The sequence below is a fragment of the Stegostoma tigrinum genome, chromosome 14 (assembly GCF_030684315.1).
Source record: "Stegostoma tigrinum isolate sSteTig4 chromosome 14, sSteTig4.hap1, whole genome shotgun sequence".
NCBI lineage: Eukaryota > Metazoa > Chordata > Chondrichthyes > Orectolobiformes > Stegostomatidae > Stegostoma > Stegostoma tigrinum.
In genome coordinates, this window is record NC_081367.1 from 5,735,804 (window position 1) to 5,752,270 (window position 16,467).

The following is a 16,467-nucleotide window of genomic DNA, read 5'->3' on the forward strand; positions in this document are numbered from 1 at the left end:
ACGCCCTTGACCGCGTCTCCCGCATTTCCCGCAACACATCCCTCACACCCCACCCCCGCCACAACCGCCCCCAGAGGATCCCCCTCGTTCTCACATACCACCCCACCAACCTCCAGATACAACGTATCATACTCCGACACTTCCACCATCTACCATCCGACCCCACCACCCAAGCTATTTTTCCGTCCCCACCCTTGTCTGCCTTCCGGAGGGACCACACTCTCCGCGACTCCCTTGTCCGCTCCACACTCCCCTCCAACCCCACCGCACCCGGCACCTTCCCCTGCAACCGCAGCAAGTGCTACACTTGCCCCCCACACTTTCTCCCTCACCCCTATCCCAGGCCCCAAGATGACCTTCCATATCAAGCAGATGTTCAGCTGCACATCTGCCAATGTGGTATATTGTATCCATTGCACCCGGTGTGGCTTCCTCTACATTGGGGAAACCAAACGGAGGCTTGGGGACCGCTTTGCAGAACACTTCCACTCGGTTCACAATAAACAACTGCATCTCCCAGTCGTGAACCATTTTAACTCCCCCCCTCCCATTCCTCAGACGACATGTCCATCATGGGCCTTCTGCAGTGCCACAATGATGCCACCCAAAGGTTGCAGGAACAGCAGCTCACATTCCGCTTGGGAACCCTGCAGCCCAATGGTATCAATGTGGACTTCACAAGCTTCAAAATCTCCCCCCCCCCCCACTGCATCACAAAACCAGCCCAGCTCGTCCCCTCCCTCCACTGCATCCCAAAACCAGCCCAGCCTGTCTCTGCTTCCCTAACCTGTTCTTCCTCTCAACCATCCCTTCCTCCCACCTCAAGCCGCACCTCCATTTCCTACCTACCAACTCATCCCGCCTCCTTGACCTGTCCATCTTCCCTGGACTGACCTATCCCCTCCCTACCTCCTCACCTATACTCTCCTCTCTACCTATCTTGTTTTCTCTCCATCTTCGGTCCGCCTCCCCCTCTCTCCCTATTTATTCCAGAACCCTCTCCCATCCCCCTCTCTGATGAAGGGTCTAGGCCTGAAACGTCAGCTTTTGTGCTCCTGAGATGCTGCTTGGCCTGCTGTGTTCATCTAGCTCCACACTTTGTTATCTTGGATTCTCCCACATCTGCAGTTCCCATTATCACTTTCTAAAAGACCTCTTCACTACATTCTGGGCTTTCCTCCACGCACCTGAGGCTGGTGGCAGCCTTGGATCAGGCAGCAATGGCCTGGTGTCATACCTCTGCTGGTCCTGGAAATTCTGCCTCTGTACCACCCATCCTGAAGGATCTTCAGGGTCTGGCCAAAATGGGCACCAATTTCTCCCCTGTCTGCCATGTTTGGGGTGAGTGCCAGGAGTGTAGGGGACAGGTGATATCATTAAAAGCTAAACAGTTAAATGGGACAGATGCAGGTGAGATTCTCCCACTGGCTGAGGAGTCTAGAACCAGAGGGCACAATTTAAACATAAAGGGAATGCCATTTAGAACTGAGATGAAGAGAAATAGTTTTACTCCAAGGATAGTGAATTTTTGGAATTCCCTTTCTTAGGGGCTATAGAAACTTGGTCTTTGAGTGTGTTTAAAGTAGAAATTGATAAATTCCTGATTACATTTGGTGTTAAAGGGATATCGGATAGTATCAGTAAAAGGTATTGAAGTGCTCAGGCACCCATGTTCAAATTAAATGGTGGAGCAGGTTCGACAATCTGAATGGTTGCTTCTTTTCGTGTGTTTTTAATAAAGTTGCCACTATTAATCTCCATTTCACATGGTGAGAACATTTGTACTTACTCAGTTAGGTAGCACAATAAAAGACAGGATTTCCTGAAAATCCTGACAACATTTACACTTCACGCATCTTATTCCACTATGTCACCCATTCCCCTGCCCATTTAGTTTAAATCCTCCAGAAAACCCGCATCGAACTGTTATGAGTTGCAACCTGCTCTGTCTTGAAATTGGTGCCTTCTCCACCAGAATGGTCACAATCGCTCAAGAATGTGAAACTCTCCGTCCTGTACCACACTCAAACCTTGCAAATTTCCTAATTTTACACTATTAAACATAACAAGTGGCAGGCCTGAATTCCTGATTGAGGGATGGCTTTGCAATGGCACAGGCAATAAAAGCAACAGTTGGTAAGTCATACTACATATACCAGTTTGTTAACAACAAATGGATTTTAGCACTCATGATTCACTCGAGAGATGGATGAGCTAAAACACAAGTAGAGACCTTGTACAATGAGTAGACCTTACTTAAATTGCAGGGGAATGTAGAAATTTCTGTACCAGCTTTTCCATTTAGATGACTTCCTATTTCAGAGTGGCCTTTTGGAATATTAATGTATAAATATTGAACTGTTGTTCTTGAAATTTTATTACCTGCTACTTTGTAAGAGAATAGCTAACCCAAATTGGCTTTGTATTTCTTTTGACAAAGCAGCCTGGGAATTCTTGGAAAAGTAAATTGTTTTGTATGTGAGTATGTGAAGAATCTGATCTAAATTCGTTCATTGTTAAGTTGAATTGTCCTGAGATGGAAATGTTTTCATTTCCTAGAATATTGCATTCCTAATTCCTGGGTTCTATGACTACATGGATCCTATTGATGATGGCTTTATACCATTGCCATTACTGGATAATTGTATTCAGGAAGTAGAGGTTTGTCGTAATAGTGAGACAAGTGAAGGAGGATGCCACAGTTACTCGGCATTATCTGACAATTTGGAGGGTAAGTTGAAATTTACAAAATAAATTCTTGACTTGGCTTCATCTCCGTCTAGTTCTTCTAATGCCAGCACCTGCCTTCCCTTCCCCTGCTTTGCTGCTATAATTATCTCTGTAATTGCCTTCTAAAGAAGATGGGGAAGAAAGAAGGCATCAACAGTAATAATCTAAATTGACCATTTTTTTTCTGAAACTAATAAGATGCAGCACTAGTATTCTAGACAAGCTAATGAGTAAGCTCTTCATGCTTTTAATGGGTTGTTATTTAAACTAATCTTCAAGTATCTATCTTTAGTTGTGATTTATATGCTGAGCACTTGAGACAAATTTCTTTGATTAATTGAATTGTTTTGCCTCGCTAGCAAAGGCTTAACAGGAAGACTTTGTTCAAAGTGGACTGAGTCTGATGTGGAAGAGCATCAGGTCTTCAGACTCCTGAGAGAGAAATCTTCACTTCTTAAACATAGGCCCAGGTTTTCTGAGGAGTGTCAATCTAGAGTAAATTACCACTCTGGCCTTTTTTGTTTTAAACAAGAGAGGACACCTTTACATTTTTGTGGAGATTCCACACAAGGCTCCCCTAGAAGTGCAGAGCCATAATTGCATCTTGACAGATTCTTTTAGAAGTGTCAGAGGAAGGCAAACCACGCCTCTTTTTCACAGCAGTCAGTTGATGTATTCTGAAATTTACAGGTCCACAATCACGGACAGCCACTTTGACACCTGCTGTCAAATGGTAACAGTTTGGTGGGTATTTGGGTTGAGTCTAGCTGAGCTTAGAGGGTTGGTGCTGGATGTTGGATCGGGGTGAAGGAAGTGGTCTGTTCATTCTGGTGGGGCGGGATGAAGAAGGGAGGTGGGTTACTTCTTGAAGGATTCCTGACCTCGGATATGATTGTTGTTTGTTGTTTTTTTTTTAATCCAGGGTATTTACATGGCCAGTTCAGTTTCTGGTCAGTGGTAAACCCTAGGATGTCAACTTAACATTTCCACTGCAATAATTCCTCCTATAAGAAGTGATTTAGCAGCATGGAGCATTTCTTTTTTAAAGAGTTTAATTAAAATTGTGCAAATCTTGCAGTTTGCTCTGCCACGTTGTTGTTATACTGTTGTTATTTACTAAAATGAACTCCTTCCAATAATAAATATATTTGAGCCCCCGAGCAAATTTTTATAACCAGTTACACTGGTAATAGGTCAGTTTTTACGTTGTGAAGATTGAACAGTATTGAATCAGACCTGTGCACACTATCAGATAATACAGTAATATTAAATACTACATTAGGGGGAAAAGTAGTGAGGCATGACTAAATTTAGAAGTTTGCTGCCATGTTTGGTGGTTCAATATGGGTTTCTTTAAAATAGGTTAAAAGTTTTATGTGCTTGGAGCCTGGTCTCTCTGAAGCCAGCCTTGATCAGATTTAGCTTTGTGCTATAAGTCTCAATTTGGAGTTTGCTCTCTGACGTCAGAAATTTTCCAGTATCTTTTCTTTATATGTAGACTTTGAGGAGTGGAAGAAGAAAAAAAATGATATCTTGGATTTCTTGAATTGTTTACAAAAAATGCTATTGGTGGTGCTTTTGGCTGGTTTTTATGTTGGTGATACTTTCTCCTGTTTAAACAATGAGAGCATGTGAGAATCTTTCACTTAGCAGTCACTGTGAATCTAAATAAAGACTGAATATAAAGTTCAGAGCATGACTGTTTGGTAGCTAGCATGTGGAAGGGTCATTCGATCTGAAATGTTAACTGATTTCTCTCCACGGATGCTGCAGACTTGCTGAGCTTTTCCAGCACTTTGTGTTTTTGTTTGATTATTTGGTGATCTGCCTGCTCACGTTGTTTTCAAAGGGTGAATATGTGTGATGGCTTATAATACAAATAGTAATGCTTTTATTTCTTACTGACTGACATTCTCTTTTTCTTTCTGTGGTGCTTCTTTCTTTTGGTCTGTTTCTTTGGGTTATGTTTGTATTCCGATGACCACATCGTGCAGATAGCATTAACCCACTGAGCAGTGACTTCGAGGTACCTAATGTACTACCTGTGGTGTCTGCAGTGAGAAAAGGTACAGTATGCAAAATGGGATGGGGAATGGAGGGAGGTGGGATAATCTGAACCATGTAGGTGTTTGGAGGGGAACATAAGCTGTAGAGCGGGTGACAGCACTTGTAGTTTGGGTTTAAATCTGAGGATCTGGCTCTGTTTTGATTCTGATGCAATATTTATAATTTTTAGTAAAACAATTAATACCCAATCCCATTTATAATTCTCACCTATCACCAAAACTTCAACTTCCAAGATTGAGGGGAATTTTATACAATTTCCATTTATTAACTGTGGGTCAGTTGGTAACCCCTTAGAATTCACCATGGAACAAGAAAATTGTGACTTCAATTCTATTCCAGTTGGGTACAAAGTCTAGGCTAAGGAGCGCTGTACTATCAGACCTGCCATCTTTCAGATGAAAAGTTTAAAATGAGGTCACACCTGATCCCTTCAGATGAGCGTGAAGGATGAGGCTCTGTTTGAAGAAGGGAAGAGACTTCTCCTGGGTTTCCTGACCTATATTTATCCTTCAACTAACATCCCTCAAAAACAGATGAACAGGTCATTATTGTATTGCTGTTTGTGGTGTCTTGCAATGTGTAAATTAATGTCGCGTTTCCTACATAATGTCTTTACCTGATGAACTGCAAAGTGCTGTGTGCAACTTCAGTTTTTAGCCAGTAAGAACAGTTGAGCATTTTGGGGCATGTGGCTTTCTATTTCCCTGGTCTTTTCAGTCAATATTGAGCTAGGTCACTTATTCCTTTGCCTTCACTAAATTGACAATAAAACAGGAGAGAGCTGTTTCACTACTGGGTCTCAAAAGCAACCTAGCTCCCTAATAGCGTTAAGTAGTGACTTGTTCTTTAAATATTGCCACAGAATGTAATGTGTAACTGAGGAAATAGGGAGAATATGTTTTCAAGGTTTTTGAGAAGATTTGTAGCTTGGGTTGTTGATTTGCTCACCATCTGCTAAGTTTGGTAAATGTTTTATCACTGTGCTAAGTAACATCATCAATGTGCCTCTGGTGAAGCATCGATGTTCTATTTCACTTGCTATTTACATGTCTTGGTTTGTTGGGGTGTGTGGCATCGCTTCCAGATTTATTTCTTAGTGGTTGGTATTATGGAGTCCAGCTTTACATGTTTGTGAAGAGAGTTCTGGTTTGAATGCCAGGACTCCAGGAATTCTCATGTGTCTTTGCTTGGTTTGGCTTGTCATAGGATGGCTATGTTGTCCTGGTTGAATTGGTGTCCCTCTTTGGCCATGTGTATTGAAATGAGTGATAGTTGGTCACGTCTCTTGGTGGCTAGTTGGTGTTCATGAATCCTGATGGCTCGTTTCCTTCCGGTCTGCCCTGTGTAGTGTTTTTGGTAGTCTCTGCATGGTATCTTGCAAATAACATTGGTTCTGTTAGTCGTGGTTGTCAGATCCTTTATTTTCATCAATAGCTGTAGTAGTGTAGCTGTCGGTTTGTGGGCTACTGTGATTTGTAGGGACGGAGTAATCTGGTCATTTCAGATATGCCCTTTAATGTATAGAAGGGTGACGAGCATCTCTGGATGTGTTTTGTCTTCCTGTTGCGTGAGCATTAATGGACTATACTTTTTGGATAACCATTATTTCCAAAGACACTTTTTAGGTGTTCCTCCTCAGCACTGTGCAGCTTTGGGGTGCTGCAGTGTGTTGCGGCTGGCTTGAACAGTGTTTTGCTGCAGGTCCGTTTGTGGGTATTGGGATGATGGCTGTTGTAGTTGAATACCTGATCCACGTGGGTGGCCTTCCTGTGTAAGCTGGTCTGGAGCTCACCATTGGCCACACATCCGACCTTTTGTGTCCAAGAAGGGGTTGTTGTTGTCATCGTCCTCCCCCTCCTCCCTGGTGAAGTTTATGCTGGTGAGGATGTTTAAGAGTAGGTGGGGTTCTTCCAGTTTTTTGTGTTTGATAATCACAGAAGCGTCACCCACAAAGCAAATCCATTGTTTTGGTTGGATGGTGGGAAGGGCTGTCCATTCCAGAGTTTGCCTTACGGCTTCCGCTATTAATCCTGATATCAGTGATCCCATGGGTGTTCCATTGATTTGTCGATATATCTTGCCATTGAAGATGAAGTGCGTTGAGGCGCAGATCCAGTAGTTTGAGGGTGCCGTCTTTGCTGATGGTGTTGGTGTTGTGTCCTCATCCCTGGTCTGTCTAGTAGCGAGGCTACTGCTCCTTCCGCTAAGGGGATGTTAATGGAGGTAAATAGTGCAGTCCGTCATCGAAGGAGGGCACTGCCCTCCTAGGAATCATGGTAGCCCCCAAACTGACAGCTACACTACGACACCACCTGATGAGAGTGAAGGGTCCAACAGCCAGAACTTACAGAACCAACTTCATTTACAAGATTACCATGCACAGACTACCAAAAACACTACACAGGGCAGACCGGAAGAAAACTAGCCATCAGGATTCATGAACACCAACTAGTTACCAAGAGACGTGACCAACTATCACTCATTTCAATACACATGGACAAAGAGAGACACCAGTTCAGCCAGGACAACATAGCCAGCCTAGGACAAGCCAAGCAAAGACACACATGGGAATTCCTGGAATCCTGACGCTCAAACTGGAACTCCATTAATAAATGCGTAGAGCTGGACTCCATATACCAACAACGAAGAAACAAATCTGGAAGTGATGCCACCTACCCCAATAAACCAAAACTTGTAAATAGCAAGTGGGACAGAACACTGACACTTCACTGCAGGCGCAGTGATGATGTTACCTAGCACGGTGATGAAACGTTTGCGAACAAACTTAGCACCTTGACGAGCAAGTCAACAACTGCAGAATGTGTTTACACTGCCCTCCAAATGAAAAGCAGTTTCAACATGAAACATGAAAATCTACCAGGGACACAGGAGTAAGCACTTGATATGTGGCCCCTTGAGTTGCATCCTCAATGTTTGTGTCGCCAATAACCATTGGTGTTGTTCTAATGTTGTTAACCTAGCATTATTCCATGCGTACTTACTATGTATGGATTTCTGACTTAGATCCAAGCCCGCTGCTTGCTGGGGATACCGGTCTTATACAGCAGCAGCAAGAACGATGCGGCCGTGGGCCGAGCATCTCGATTTTTACTGGAACCAGTTCAAGGCTAGATGCTGACGGTAGCGTCCCCTCCACCATGTCATCTCCCAAAGTCACCTCTACACCTTTCAGCAGGTAAAAGGATTCATGTGTGTGAAGAAAAACAAGGGTTAGGTGAGATGGATGTCATTTTCAGTATTGCCACAATACGCATCATCACTGTGCAAGATAAATTGTTAGTCATGTTAAATGAATTAGGTGCAAATTTGAGCTATTTAGCCCCTTGTGCCTGCAGTGCCATTCCATTAAGATTGTGATAGGTGCATCGTCAGATTTCACCGGGGATCAGTTTTGAAACTAGTAGAGGAAGCAGAATCAATGTTTGAGGTCCGACCCTTCTTCAGAAGGACTGACACTGAAATGTTGACTCTGCTTTCTTTCCACGGATGCTGCCAGCCCTACTGACCTCCGCTACCTATTTCTGTTTGATTTTCAGCATCTGTTGTTGTCTCTCTTTTCTTAAATGAGTATCAGGACCCTTGCTTTTTTTTCTTTTGCTCAACATAAATGACTTGGTCTTGGGTGTGCAGGCAATGATGCAAAATTTGAAACAGTTGTGACTTGTAAGCAGGATTGGATGTGTATGTGCTAGTTCAATGGGTGGAATGTCAAAGCTGAAATGTACTGCAAAGAAGTGTGAAATAATCTCTCTTGATGGGAGCAACGAGGAAAGACTATATAAAAAAGGGGATAAGAGCAGACGATTCTTTTGGGTATAAAACATTGAAGAACAGGTTAAGAGACATCCAGCATCCATGGTTTCATGACTAGGAGCTTTGACTATAAAGCAGACGCGTTGTGGCGAACCTTAAAAATACCTCAGTTCTGGCTCAGCTGGAGGATTGTGCCCACTTCTGGGCACCACGTTTTTTGAAAGGATATGAAACCATTGGAGTGGATGCAGAAATGATTTATGAGAATATTATCACTGGGCAGCAGAGTGGCTCAGTGGTTGGCATTGTTAGCACACAGTGCCAGGGACCCAGGTTAGATCCCACCATCGGGCAACTATGTAAACTCCACAAAGATGTTCTACCCACATTTGCGTGAGTTTCTTCCGGGTGCTCCAGTTTCCTCCCACAGTCCAAAGATGTGCAGGTTATGGTGGATTAACCATGCTAAATACTCCCGTAGTGTCCAGGGATGTGCAGGACAGCTGGATTAACCATGGAAACTGCAGGGCTACAAGGATAGGATAGGGGAGTATGTCTGGGTCAGTATTGACTCAAGGGCTGAATGGCTTGCTTCCATAGTGTAGAGAACATAGTGAGCTTTGTTATTTCTAATCAGTTGCTGTTTAAGAAATGCTCTGACCATCATGTTCACATCTAAGTGGAAAACATCACATTTTGTTTCACAATATTCCGTGTTCTTGCTCATTCTTAAAGTGAACCTGAATCCCTTTGTGTCTGCTTTGCATCTTTCTTGTGGCGCACATTCACACTTAGCTTTGTCATTTGCAGTCTTGAAAATATAGAACTTGCTGTGGGCAAATGCTTACAAAGTGGTTGCTAACAGACTAATAGTTCAGTGGTTTGAGTTTGTAATCTGAAGGTATGAATTTAAATCTCATCACGGCACAGGGGAGTTTAACTTCAGCTCATTAAATGAATCTGGAATGTAAAGAGAAAGCTGGTATTTCAAACTGGTCTGGCTTCATAGTGTTCAGGCTTACTGTGTGTGATTCATTCTATTGTGAGCATGCACTCGGTAAAATCTGCAATTATAGCATTTCAACTCATCTTCCACAATTGGCACGCACACTAAAGTTTTTGTTTTCCATTTCTTTGACTTAAAACTTTAATTTCTGGGAGATGGAAAAAAATTTGTCTCTTTTTCCAATCAACCTAATCTCTGGCCAGATTTGTGTTTGTCTAGCATTGTATTCCCATAATTTCATGCTAATGTGTGCTCCAGTTTAAAATATTTTCCTTTTGGGTCATCTTGATGTCTATATAAAGTGTTCCCTTATACTACTTTTTTTTTGTTTCAGGCTAGGGAGTGACAATGAAAATGAACAAATTATTGCCCAGACTGATCAGTGTTATGCAGTGGGCCAGAACAGTAATTCCGTACTGCTTTCGGAAAATAGGACTGGCACACAGGATCGTTTCATGATGCAATCCATCACGTCTCACTGGCCAAAACAGACGGAGAGCTGTCCATCTCGCCTTGACAAAGTTCACCTTGAGGAAGGCCAGGAAAATTTGGTGCCAAGAGACTTGATAGAGACACTGCATTATCCTATTGTATCTGGGAATTGTCCAATTTCGGTGACCTCCACAGCAGTCTGTGATGAAGTGGGTCCAGTACCAGGACCGTCAATTTTAAATCCACACTGGTCCACTTTTGGCACCCCAACCTGTCTGCCGGGAGATGAGATTGACAGTTTGAATGGGGACTGCAACTTTATTAAACAGCACCATAGCAAAGTCTGTAATTCCCCAGGAACTCCGACCCTGGATGAAGTGTTGCCTGGAAATAGAATCTGTACTTACATTGCCCATCTGGAGACTTCAGAAAACAAATATGATGGATGTAACTTAGTGCCCGACAGTTGTATCAGTGGCAAATGCAGTACTTTAGGTACAGCTAACAAAGGGAGTTTACGCTCCCAGCCACTCACTGTGCTGTCTGATGACCGGAAAGAACAAATGAGTGCCTCCAATAGTGTTTCTCTGGACAGGCTAAACTGTCAAATAAAATTATCCGCAAGTCAATATATTCAGAGTGACATAGAGGCTGTAAATGCCTCTGAGGCTGATGTGAATCAGATTTTCTGTGGTCTCAAAGATTTAGAGCTCAGCAGTGACTCTGAGCTGGTTTCTGTAGATCAATCGGGCACTTCTTGTGGTACCTCAGAACTTCTCAGGACTCCATCTCCCTATGTTATAGATTCAGATCTCGAGCCAGAAGCTAGGAGCAGCACAGGCTCCCCAGCAGCTGATTTGGCAGAGCCAATGAGTACAAGTACCTCCAGTTGCAGTGACCGAAGTGGAAAGTTAGCCAGCTGCTGTGTAGCAGTATCGGAACAGATCGCTGATTCCATGTTGGCTGATGATTTACCCGCAAGATCAATTTACAGCTGGGATTCTCACTATAATAGTGAAATGATGAGCAGTAGTGAACTTTCACTGTGGCGTAGTCCTTGCCTGGGAATGTCAGAAAGTAAGGATGTGTTGGAGGGGCATGTGACATCAACACCAATAGCCAAGAAACAGCTGAAAAGTCAAGCTTCGTTAGGTCCCAACAATGAAATTATTGAAGGCAACTACACTGGCAACTGTTATCACAGGGACGGTTCCAGGCTCTGTAAGTCGTTGTGATCCTGTGTAATTAAGGATATCATAAAGACTCTTTAGTTCTTGCATTAGTAGCTGCTGTCATCGTCAGGTTCCACTGGTTAGGTATGTCAGCTCCCAATGACCTTCAGCTGTATATGTCCAGCATTGAAGTGTTTGATACATTCATGTGTGAAACTGTTCTCATGATCCTGGATATTACAGAACTTCCACTGAATCATACTGTACAGAAGAAGCCCTTTGGCCTATTGAGTCTGTACCACCAAAAATGCACTAAATTTACACTAGTCCTACTTTGTAGCACCAGGCCCATAGCCTTCAATGCTATGACTACAAGTGCTTGTCCATGTACTCTTTTAAAAGGTTGATGTTATCCACCTCAACTGTTCTCCCAGGCAGTTCATTCCCTGAAATAGAATGTTTTAAATCTATGCAAAATGGTTGGCAGATATCCAGGTTTCATACTTCAAAAGTTCTTTGGGAGTTGGGGGAGAAAAAGGAAACTGAGCTCATGTTCTTTGCTAACTCTGGCTATGAAAATCAATTTCCAAATAACAATTAAACTGGACTCACTATTGCACTTTGACGTTAAAGGAATAAGTCACTATAAAAACATTTCTGATATACCATGAATTCCTAAATAAAAAGCAAAAGAACTGTGGATGCTGTAAATCAGGAACAAAAACAAAGTTGCTGGAAAAGCTCAGCAGGTCTGGCAGCATCTGTGGAGGAGAAAAGAGTTAACTAAGTTCTGAGGAAGGGTCACCGGACCTGAAACGTTAACTCTGTTTTCACCTCCACAGATGCTGCTAGACCTGCTGAACTTTTCCAGCAACTTTTCTTTTTGTACCTTGAAGTTCTGTCATTATAAAACCTGGTGTAACCCTCCTGGTATATGAAACCCGTATGTGTCAATATGAAATTGTGTTTCTTATCACCTACCTGAAATTTGCTTGTATGTGTGTACAAAAAACTATTGACCAGTCTGCCAACTGGCTCAAGTAGTAGTTTTGTGCAATACTTGACAAATCACAACTGAAGATGTATTGCCTGCATCTACGTCAGACAACTTTGAGCGATGGTCATTGCTGAGTTCTGATGCTTCACGTTCAGAATCGTCAGTCTGCAGAAAGCAGATCTTCGGGCACATAGCTCTGGAAATTTTTGGGGTTGGAGATAAATTCTGTTTGTGTCTGGTTACCAGTCAGCTTGAGAGTCGTAAATGCATGTTTTTGACGTGAGAGTTTATTTTAGAAATGAATAATTCACAACATTTCCGTTGCCGTTCGGGTCTTTAACATTTTGGAAATCTGTGTTCCGTAACGTCACAGAGTCATACAGCGTGCAAACAGGCTCTTTGGTCCAACCAGTCCATGCCCAATATAATCCCAAACTAAACTAATCTGAGCAGCCTATTCCTGGCCCATTTCCCATTCATGTAGTTCCCTAAGTGTCTTTTAAACGTTGTAACTACTGTGCCTGCATTCATCGTTTTCACAGGAAGTGCATTCCACACACGAACCACCCTGTGTTTAAAAAGAAAAATTGTCCTCAAGTCGTCTTTTTTTAAAATCTCTTTCCTTTTGCCTTTTTTCAAAAAAAGGCCCTCTGCTCTTGAAATCCCCATCCTAGGGAAAAGACACTACCATTAACCCTATCTTTTCCCCTCATGATTTTATAACACTCTGTAAGGTCACCTCTCAACCTCCTACATTCCAGTGGAAAAAAAAGTTCCAGCCTTACTTTATAACTCAATCCTACCATACCCAGCAACATCCTGGTACGTCTCTTCTGAACCCCTCTCCAGCTTAATAATACCCCGCCTATAACTGGGCAGTCAGAACTGGACACAGTACTCCAGAAGAGACCTCATCCGTGTCCTGTACAGCCTCCAACGTGATGTCTTAACACCTATGCTCAAAGGACTGAGCAATGAAGGCAAGCCTGTGACTTTTTTATTTATTTGTTTTTTTTTTCAGGCATCTGAAGTGACAAAGCCAAATGTCAGGCTCTGAGCTTCAGTTGCTGATCATGATTCCACAGGTCACGCTGGTTAATTCAGTTACCTAGGGCTTCACAGTCTGTGACTTCGCTGAGAAACTTTTGCAAACATAGACAAGAAACTCAGTAGATGAATCAGTTTGAAATGGTACTTCTGAATTCCGTAGCATAGTGGAACAAAGGCAAATTCCAGAGATTTTCTTTACACACAGGATAATCATTGGAAAGCCTTGCCACCTACCCTAGATTAATTTCAAAACACATGGATGTGTAGAAGGAAATGGTTGAATTGTTGTCCTGGAAGAATAAAATCAAGTGAACTCAGGAACCTCCTTTGTCCCAATCAATCTTGGAAGTTACTTTTAAAAACTTTATGTTCTAACCGTGCAGGCTAGGTGGATCGGCCATGCTAAATTGCCCGTAGTGTTCAGGGGTGTGTGGGTTATAGGGGGATGGGTCTGGGTGGGATGCTTCAAGGGGCAGTGTGGACTTGTTGGGCCGAAGGGCCTGTTTCCACACTGTAGGGAATCTAATCTAATCAAAAAAACCACAATGAGCCTCAGAAAATGCTCCTCTTGTCCCAGGGATGCATATTTACATCTGTATCAATCAACCCCCTGGCAAATGTATTTCATGCATTTTAGAAACCTAACAATTTGATGCATTTTGTATTTACCATTTGAAACCTTGGCTACATTAACATCTAACAAATTACACCCAAAATAAATATGCAAACATGAGGCTTTCGCATTTGATTTTGAGTTCTTCTCAGATTGATCGTGGAAAATCAGCCTTGTTAAAGTAGCATATGTTAAATATGCTGGAATTAAACCAGAAAATGTTGTAAATACTCAGCAGGTCTGGCAGTGGAGAGAGCAACAAAGTTAATGTTCCCAAGTCTATGATTTTTCATTAGAACCTGAGACAGACAACAACACTAATTCTGTTTCTCTCTCTACCATTGCTGCCCAACATGTTGAGTATTTACAGTATTTTCTGTTTTTAAGATTTCCAACATGTGCAATAGTTTGCTTGTGTATTAAGTATGTAGATGTATGTTTGATGAATTGGAGAAAGCAGAGTTGTGCAATAAGCTACTCCTGAATAATGTGACCAGGATATCATGTATTTGTCACTTATACTGTGGACTTTGTACAATCTGTATATTTTTGTCCCAGGTATTGTATTTCAGGTCAAATGTCTGCATCTACGAGATGGAGGAAAGTTGTATTGCGTGTGGGTAGTCCGTGATCATTGTCAGAGTCGGAAAGAGGCTGCACTAAAGACCCTTCTAATGTCCACGCTGAACAGCACCTCCCTGTCTGCAGACCACTCTGTCAGTTTAGGAGAGGTTAGTCAAGTTAACAATGCTAAACTATTACTTTGTTCTGGATTTTGCATTTTTTTTGGTCAACGCTGTGTAACATTTGTCCCAGAAAAATAATTCACCTCTGATAAATGTAATTAATGGAGGCATTGGTGTAACGAAAACTTTGGACACAGCTGTACCAAAGATGCAGAGAATATAAATAAGCTTTTTGCTAATCCATGTTATTGAGGCATATGAAAACAATGTAAGTGTTTGTTTGGAGTTGTGATCAGCTGTGATCTGTTAAGGACGTGCTTGAGAGAATGGATGTTCCTTCACACCTTGAGTAGTGAAATTTAGAAAAACTAATTTGTGCTTAACCTACCTCAAATGTGTACTAAATTTGCTCATGTTTTAAAACATCAGTTTGGACAATGCTGCAGAGCAGCTTTCACTTGTATTGAACACTGAAGGTCCGTTGGAAAATTGAGTGCTTTTTGTAAGAAGTGACTTGGATGAGCAGAGCCTTGATTATTGTTGAGAAATGCAAAATGTTCATTGGTAACATTAACCACCAGCTGTTCAAATGTGGTTTAAACAGCATTTTCTACTAACTAACAGCGACCTGATTGTCAAACATTCATTCTTCCAACTTCTGTTTCCCTTTCTACTGCACGTTTGTAACGATCAGGCTTGCAGATGTTATAGCTCAGATAGTAAGAACTGCCGATGCTAGAGTCAAGAGATCACAGTGTGGAGCTGGAGAAATATAGCAGGCCAAGCAGCATCAGAGAAGCAGGAAAGTTGGCGTTTTGGATCGGGACCCTTCAGAAAATTTTAAAGCTACTGTATAGAAATTAGTAAATTGCAACTTCACGAGCTGGTGTTCAGATCGCTAGAACTAAATAGCACAATGAAATGGTGGGGACCGAAATGTCTTTTTGATTTGAAGAGTGTACTGTGCAAAGTTCATAGGATGCCATGTCTGACACGCGGATTGCCATTCTTAGGCTATAATGGAGACTGCCAGGTCGAATGGTTTGAAGAGTTCGGAGGAACTGGAAGCAATGAAAGCTTGTGAAGGGGAGTACTCGGAGTATTATAACACCCTGAGCCCACTGGGGAAAGGAGCTTTTGGCTTTGTGTGGACAGCCAGTCAAAAGCACAGCAAGCAAGAGGTATGTGTGGAGCAAAATTCCCAACTTGGTACATGTATCACATTTTCTCAATAATACTCGCAATGGGCTATTGTAGAAGTAAATTTCAACATTAGCAAGTTAGCATTATTAATCAAGTGATTTGGAATGCAGTGTCTGATGGGGGAATGAAGATTTGGCAAAAACATTGAGTGGGGGGAAATACTTAAAATGTAAAATATTTGTGGGACTCTAAAGAAAGGGTGTGGAAACTGAATTGCATTCTCTATCTGTGGGGGATAAGGGCACAGATTTCGTGTGGATAACAAAAGATATTGATACTGCTGCTGTGTACTGCGCTCTGCGGCTGACCTCAAGTACACAGATCCATGAATAGTGAATCGGTGGGTAACGAGACAAAATGTAATTGGATTATTCTTTCAGAGACAGCACAAGTGCAATAGGCCAAATGGTGGCTTCCTTCAATTATTAACTTGATTTAGATTGTTGGGCACACGGCTCAAAAAAAAATGCATGGCCATAAAATTTTCAAATGACATTGTTAATGTTTAATCACTAATGAACTACTTGGAACTGAAGTTATTTAGCAAGGGGGTGCATGGGCTAGTGGTGAGGATGAGAGATTTGGCTATATGGATGAACAGCTAGTTTAAAATAACTATGCCTTATTATAAGGTTTCAGCTTTGTGTGTTGATATTGTGGATCTCAGCTAAGCGAGGACATTGTAATTCACCTCATGGTCATAACTTGGGGAAATCTGGCTTAAGTTGCTACTCCAT

The 16,467-nt window shown here is 42.2% G+C and overlaps 1 protein-coding gene across 3 annotated transcripts in view; it reads left to right on the top strand.

Moving 5' to 3' along the window:
• The window catches only part of pask (PAS domain containing serine/threonine kinase), a 63,764-nt gene that overhangs the window by 26,235 nt on the left and 21,062 nt on the right, over positions 1-16,467 (top strand). For all 3 annotated transcript variants that reach the window (XM_048542744.2, XM_048542745.2, XM_048542746.2), the window contains exons 9-14: positions 2,560-2,731; positions 4,725-4,796; positions 7,822-7,993; positions 9,912-11,230; positions 14,400-14,572; positions 15,541-15,708. In XM_048542744.2, coding sequence (XP_048398701.2) covers positions 2,560-2,731; positions 4,725-4,796; positions 7,822-7,993; positions 9,912-11,230; positions 14,400-14,572; positions 15,541-15,708 — 2,076 coding nt within the window. The remainder of the gene's footprint in view (positions 1-2,559; positions 2,732-4,724; positions 4,797-7,821; positions 7,994-9,911; positions 11,231-14,399; positions 14,573-15,540; positions 15,709-16,467) is intronic.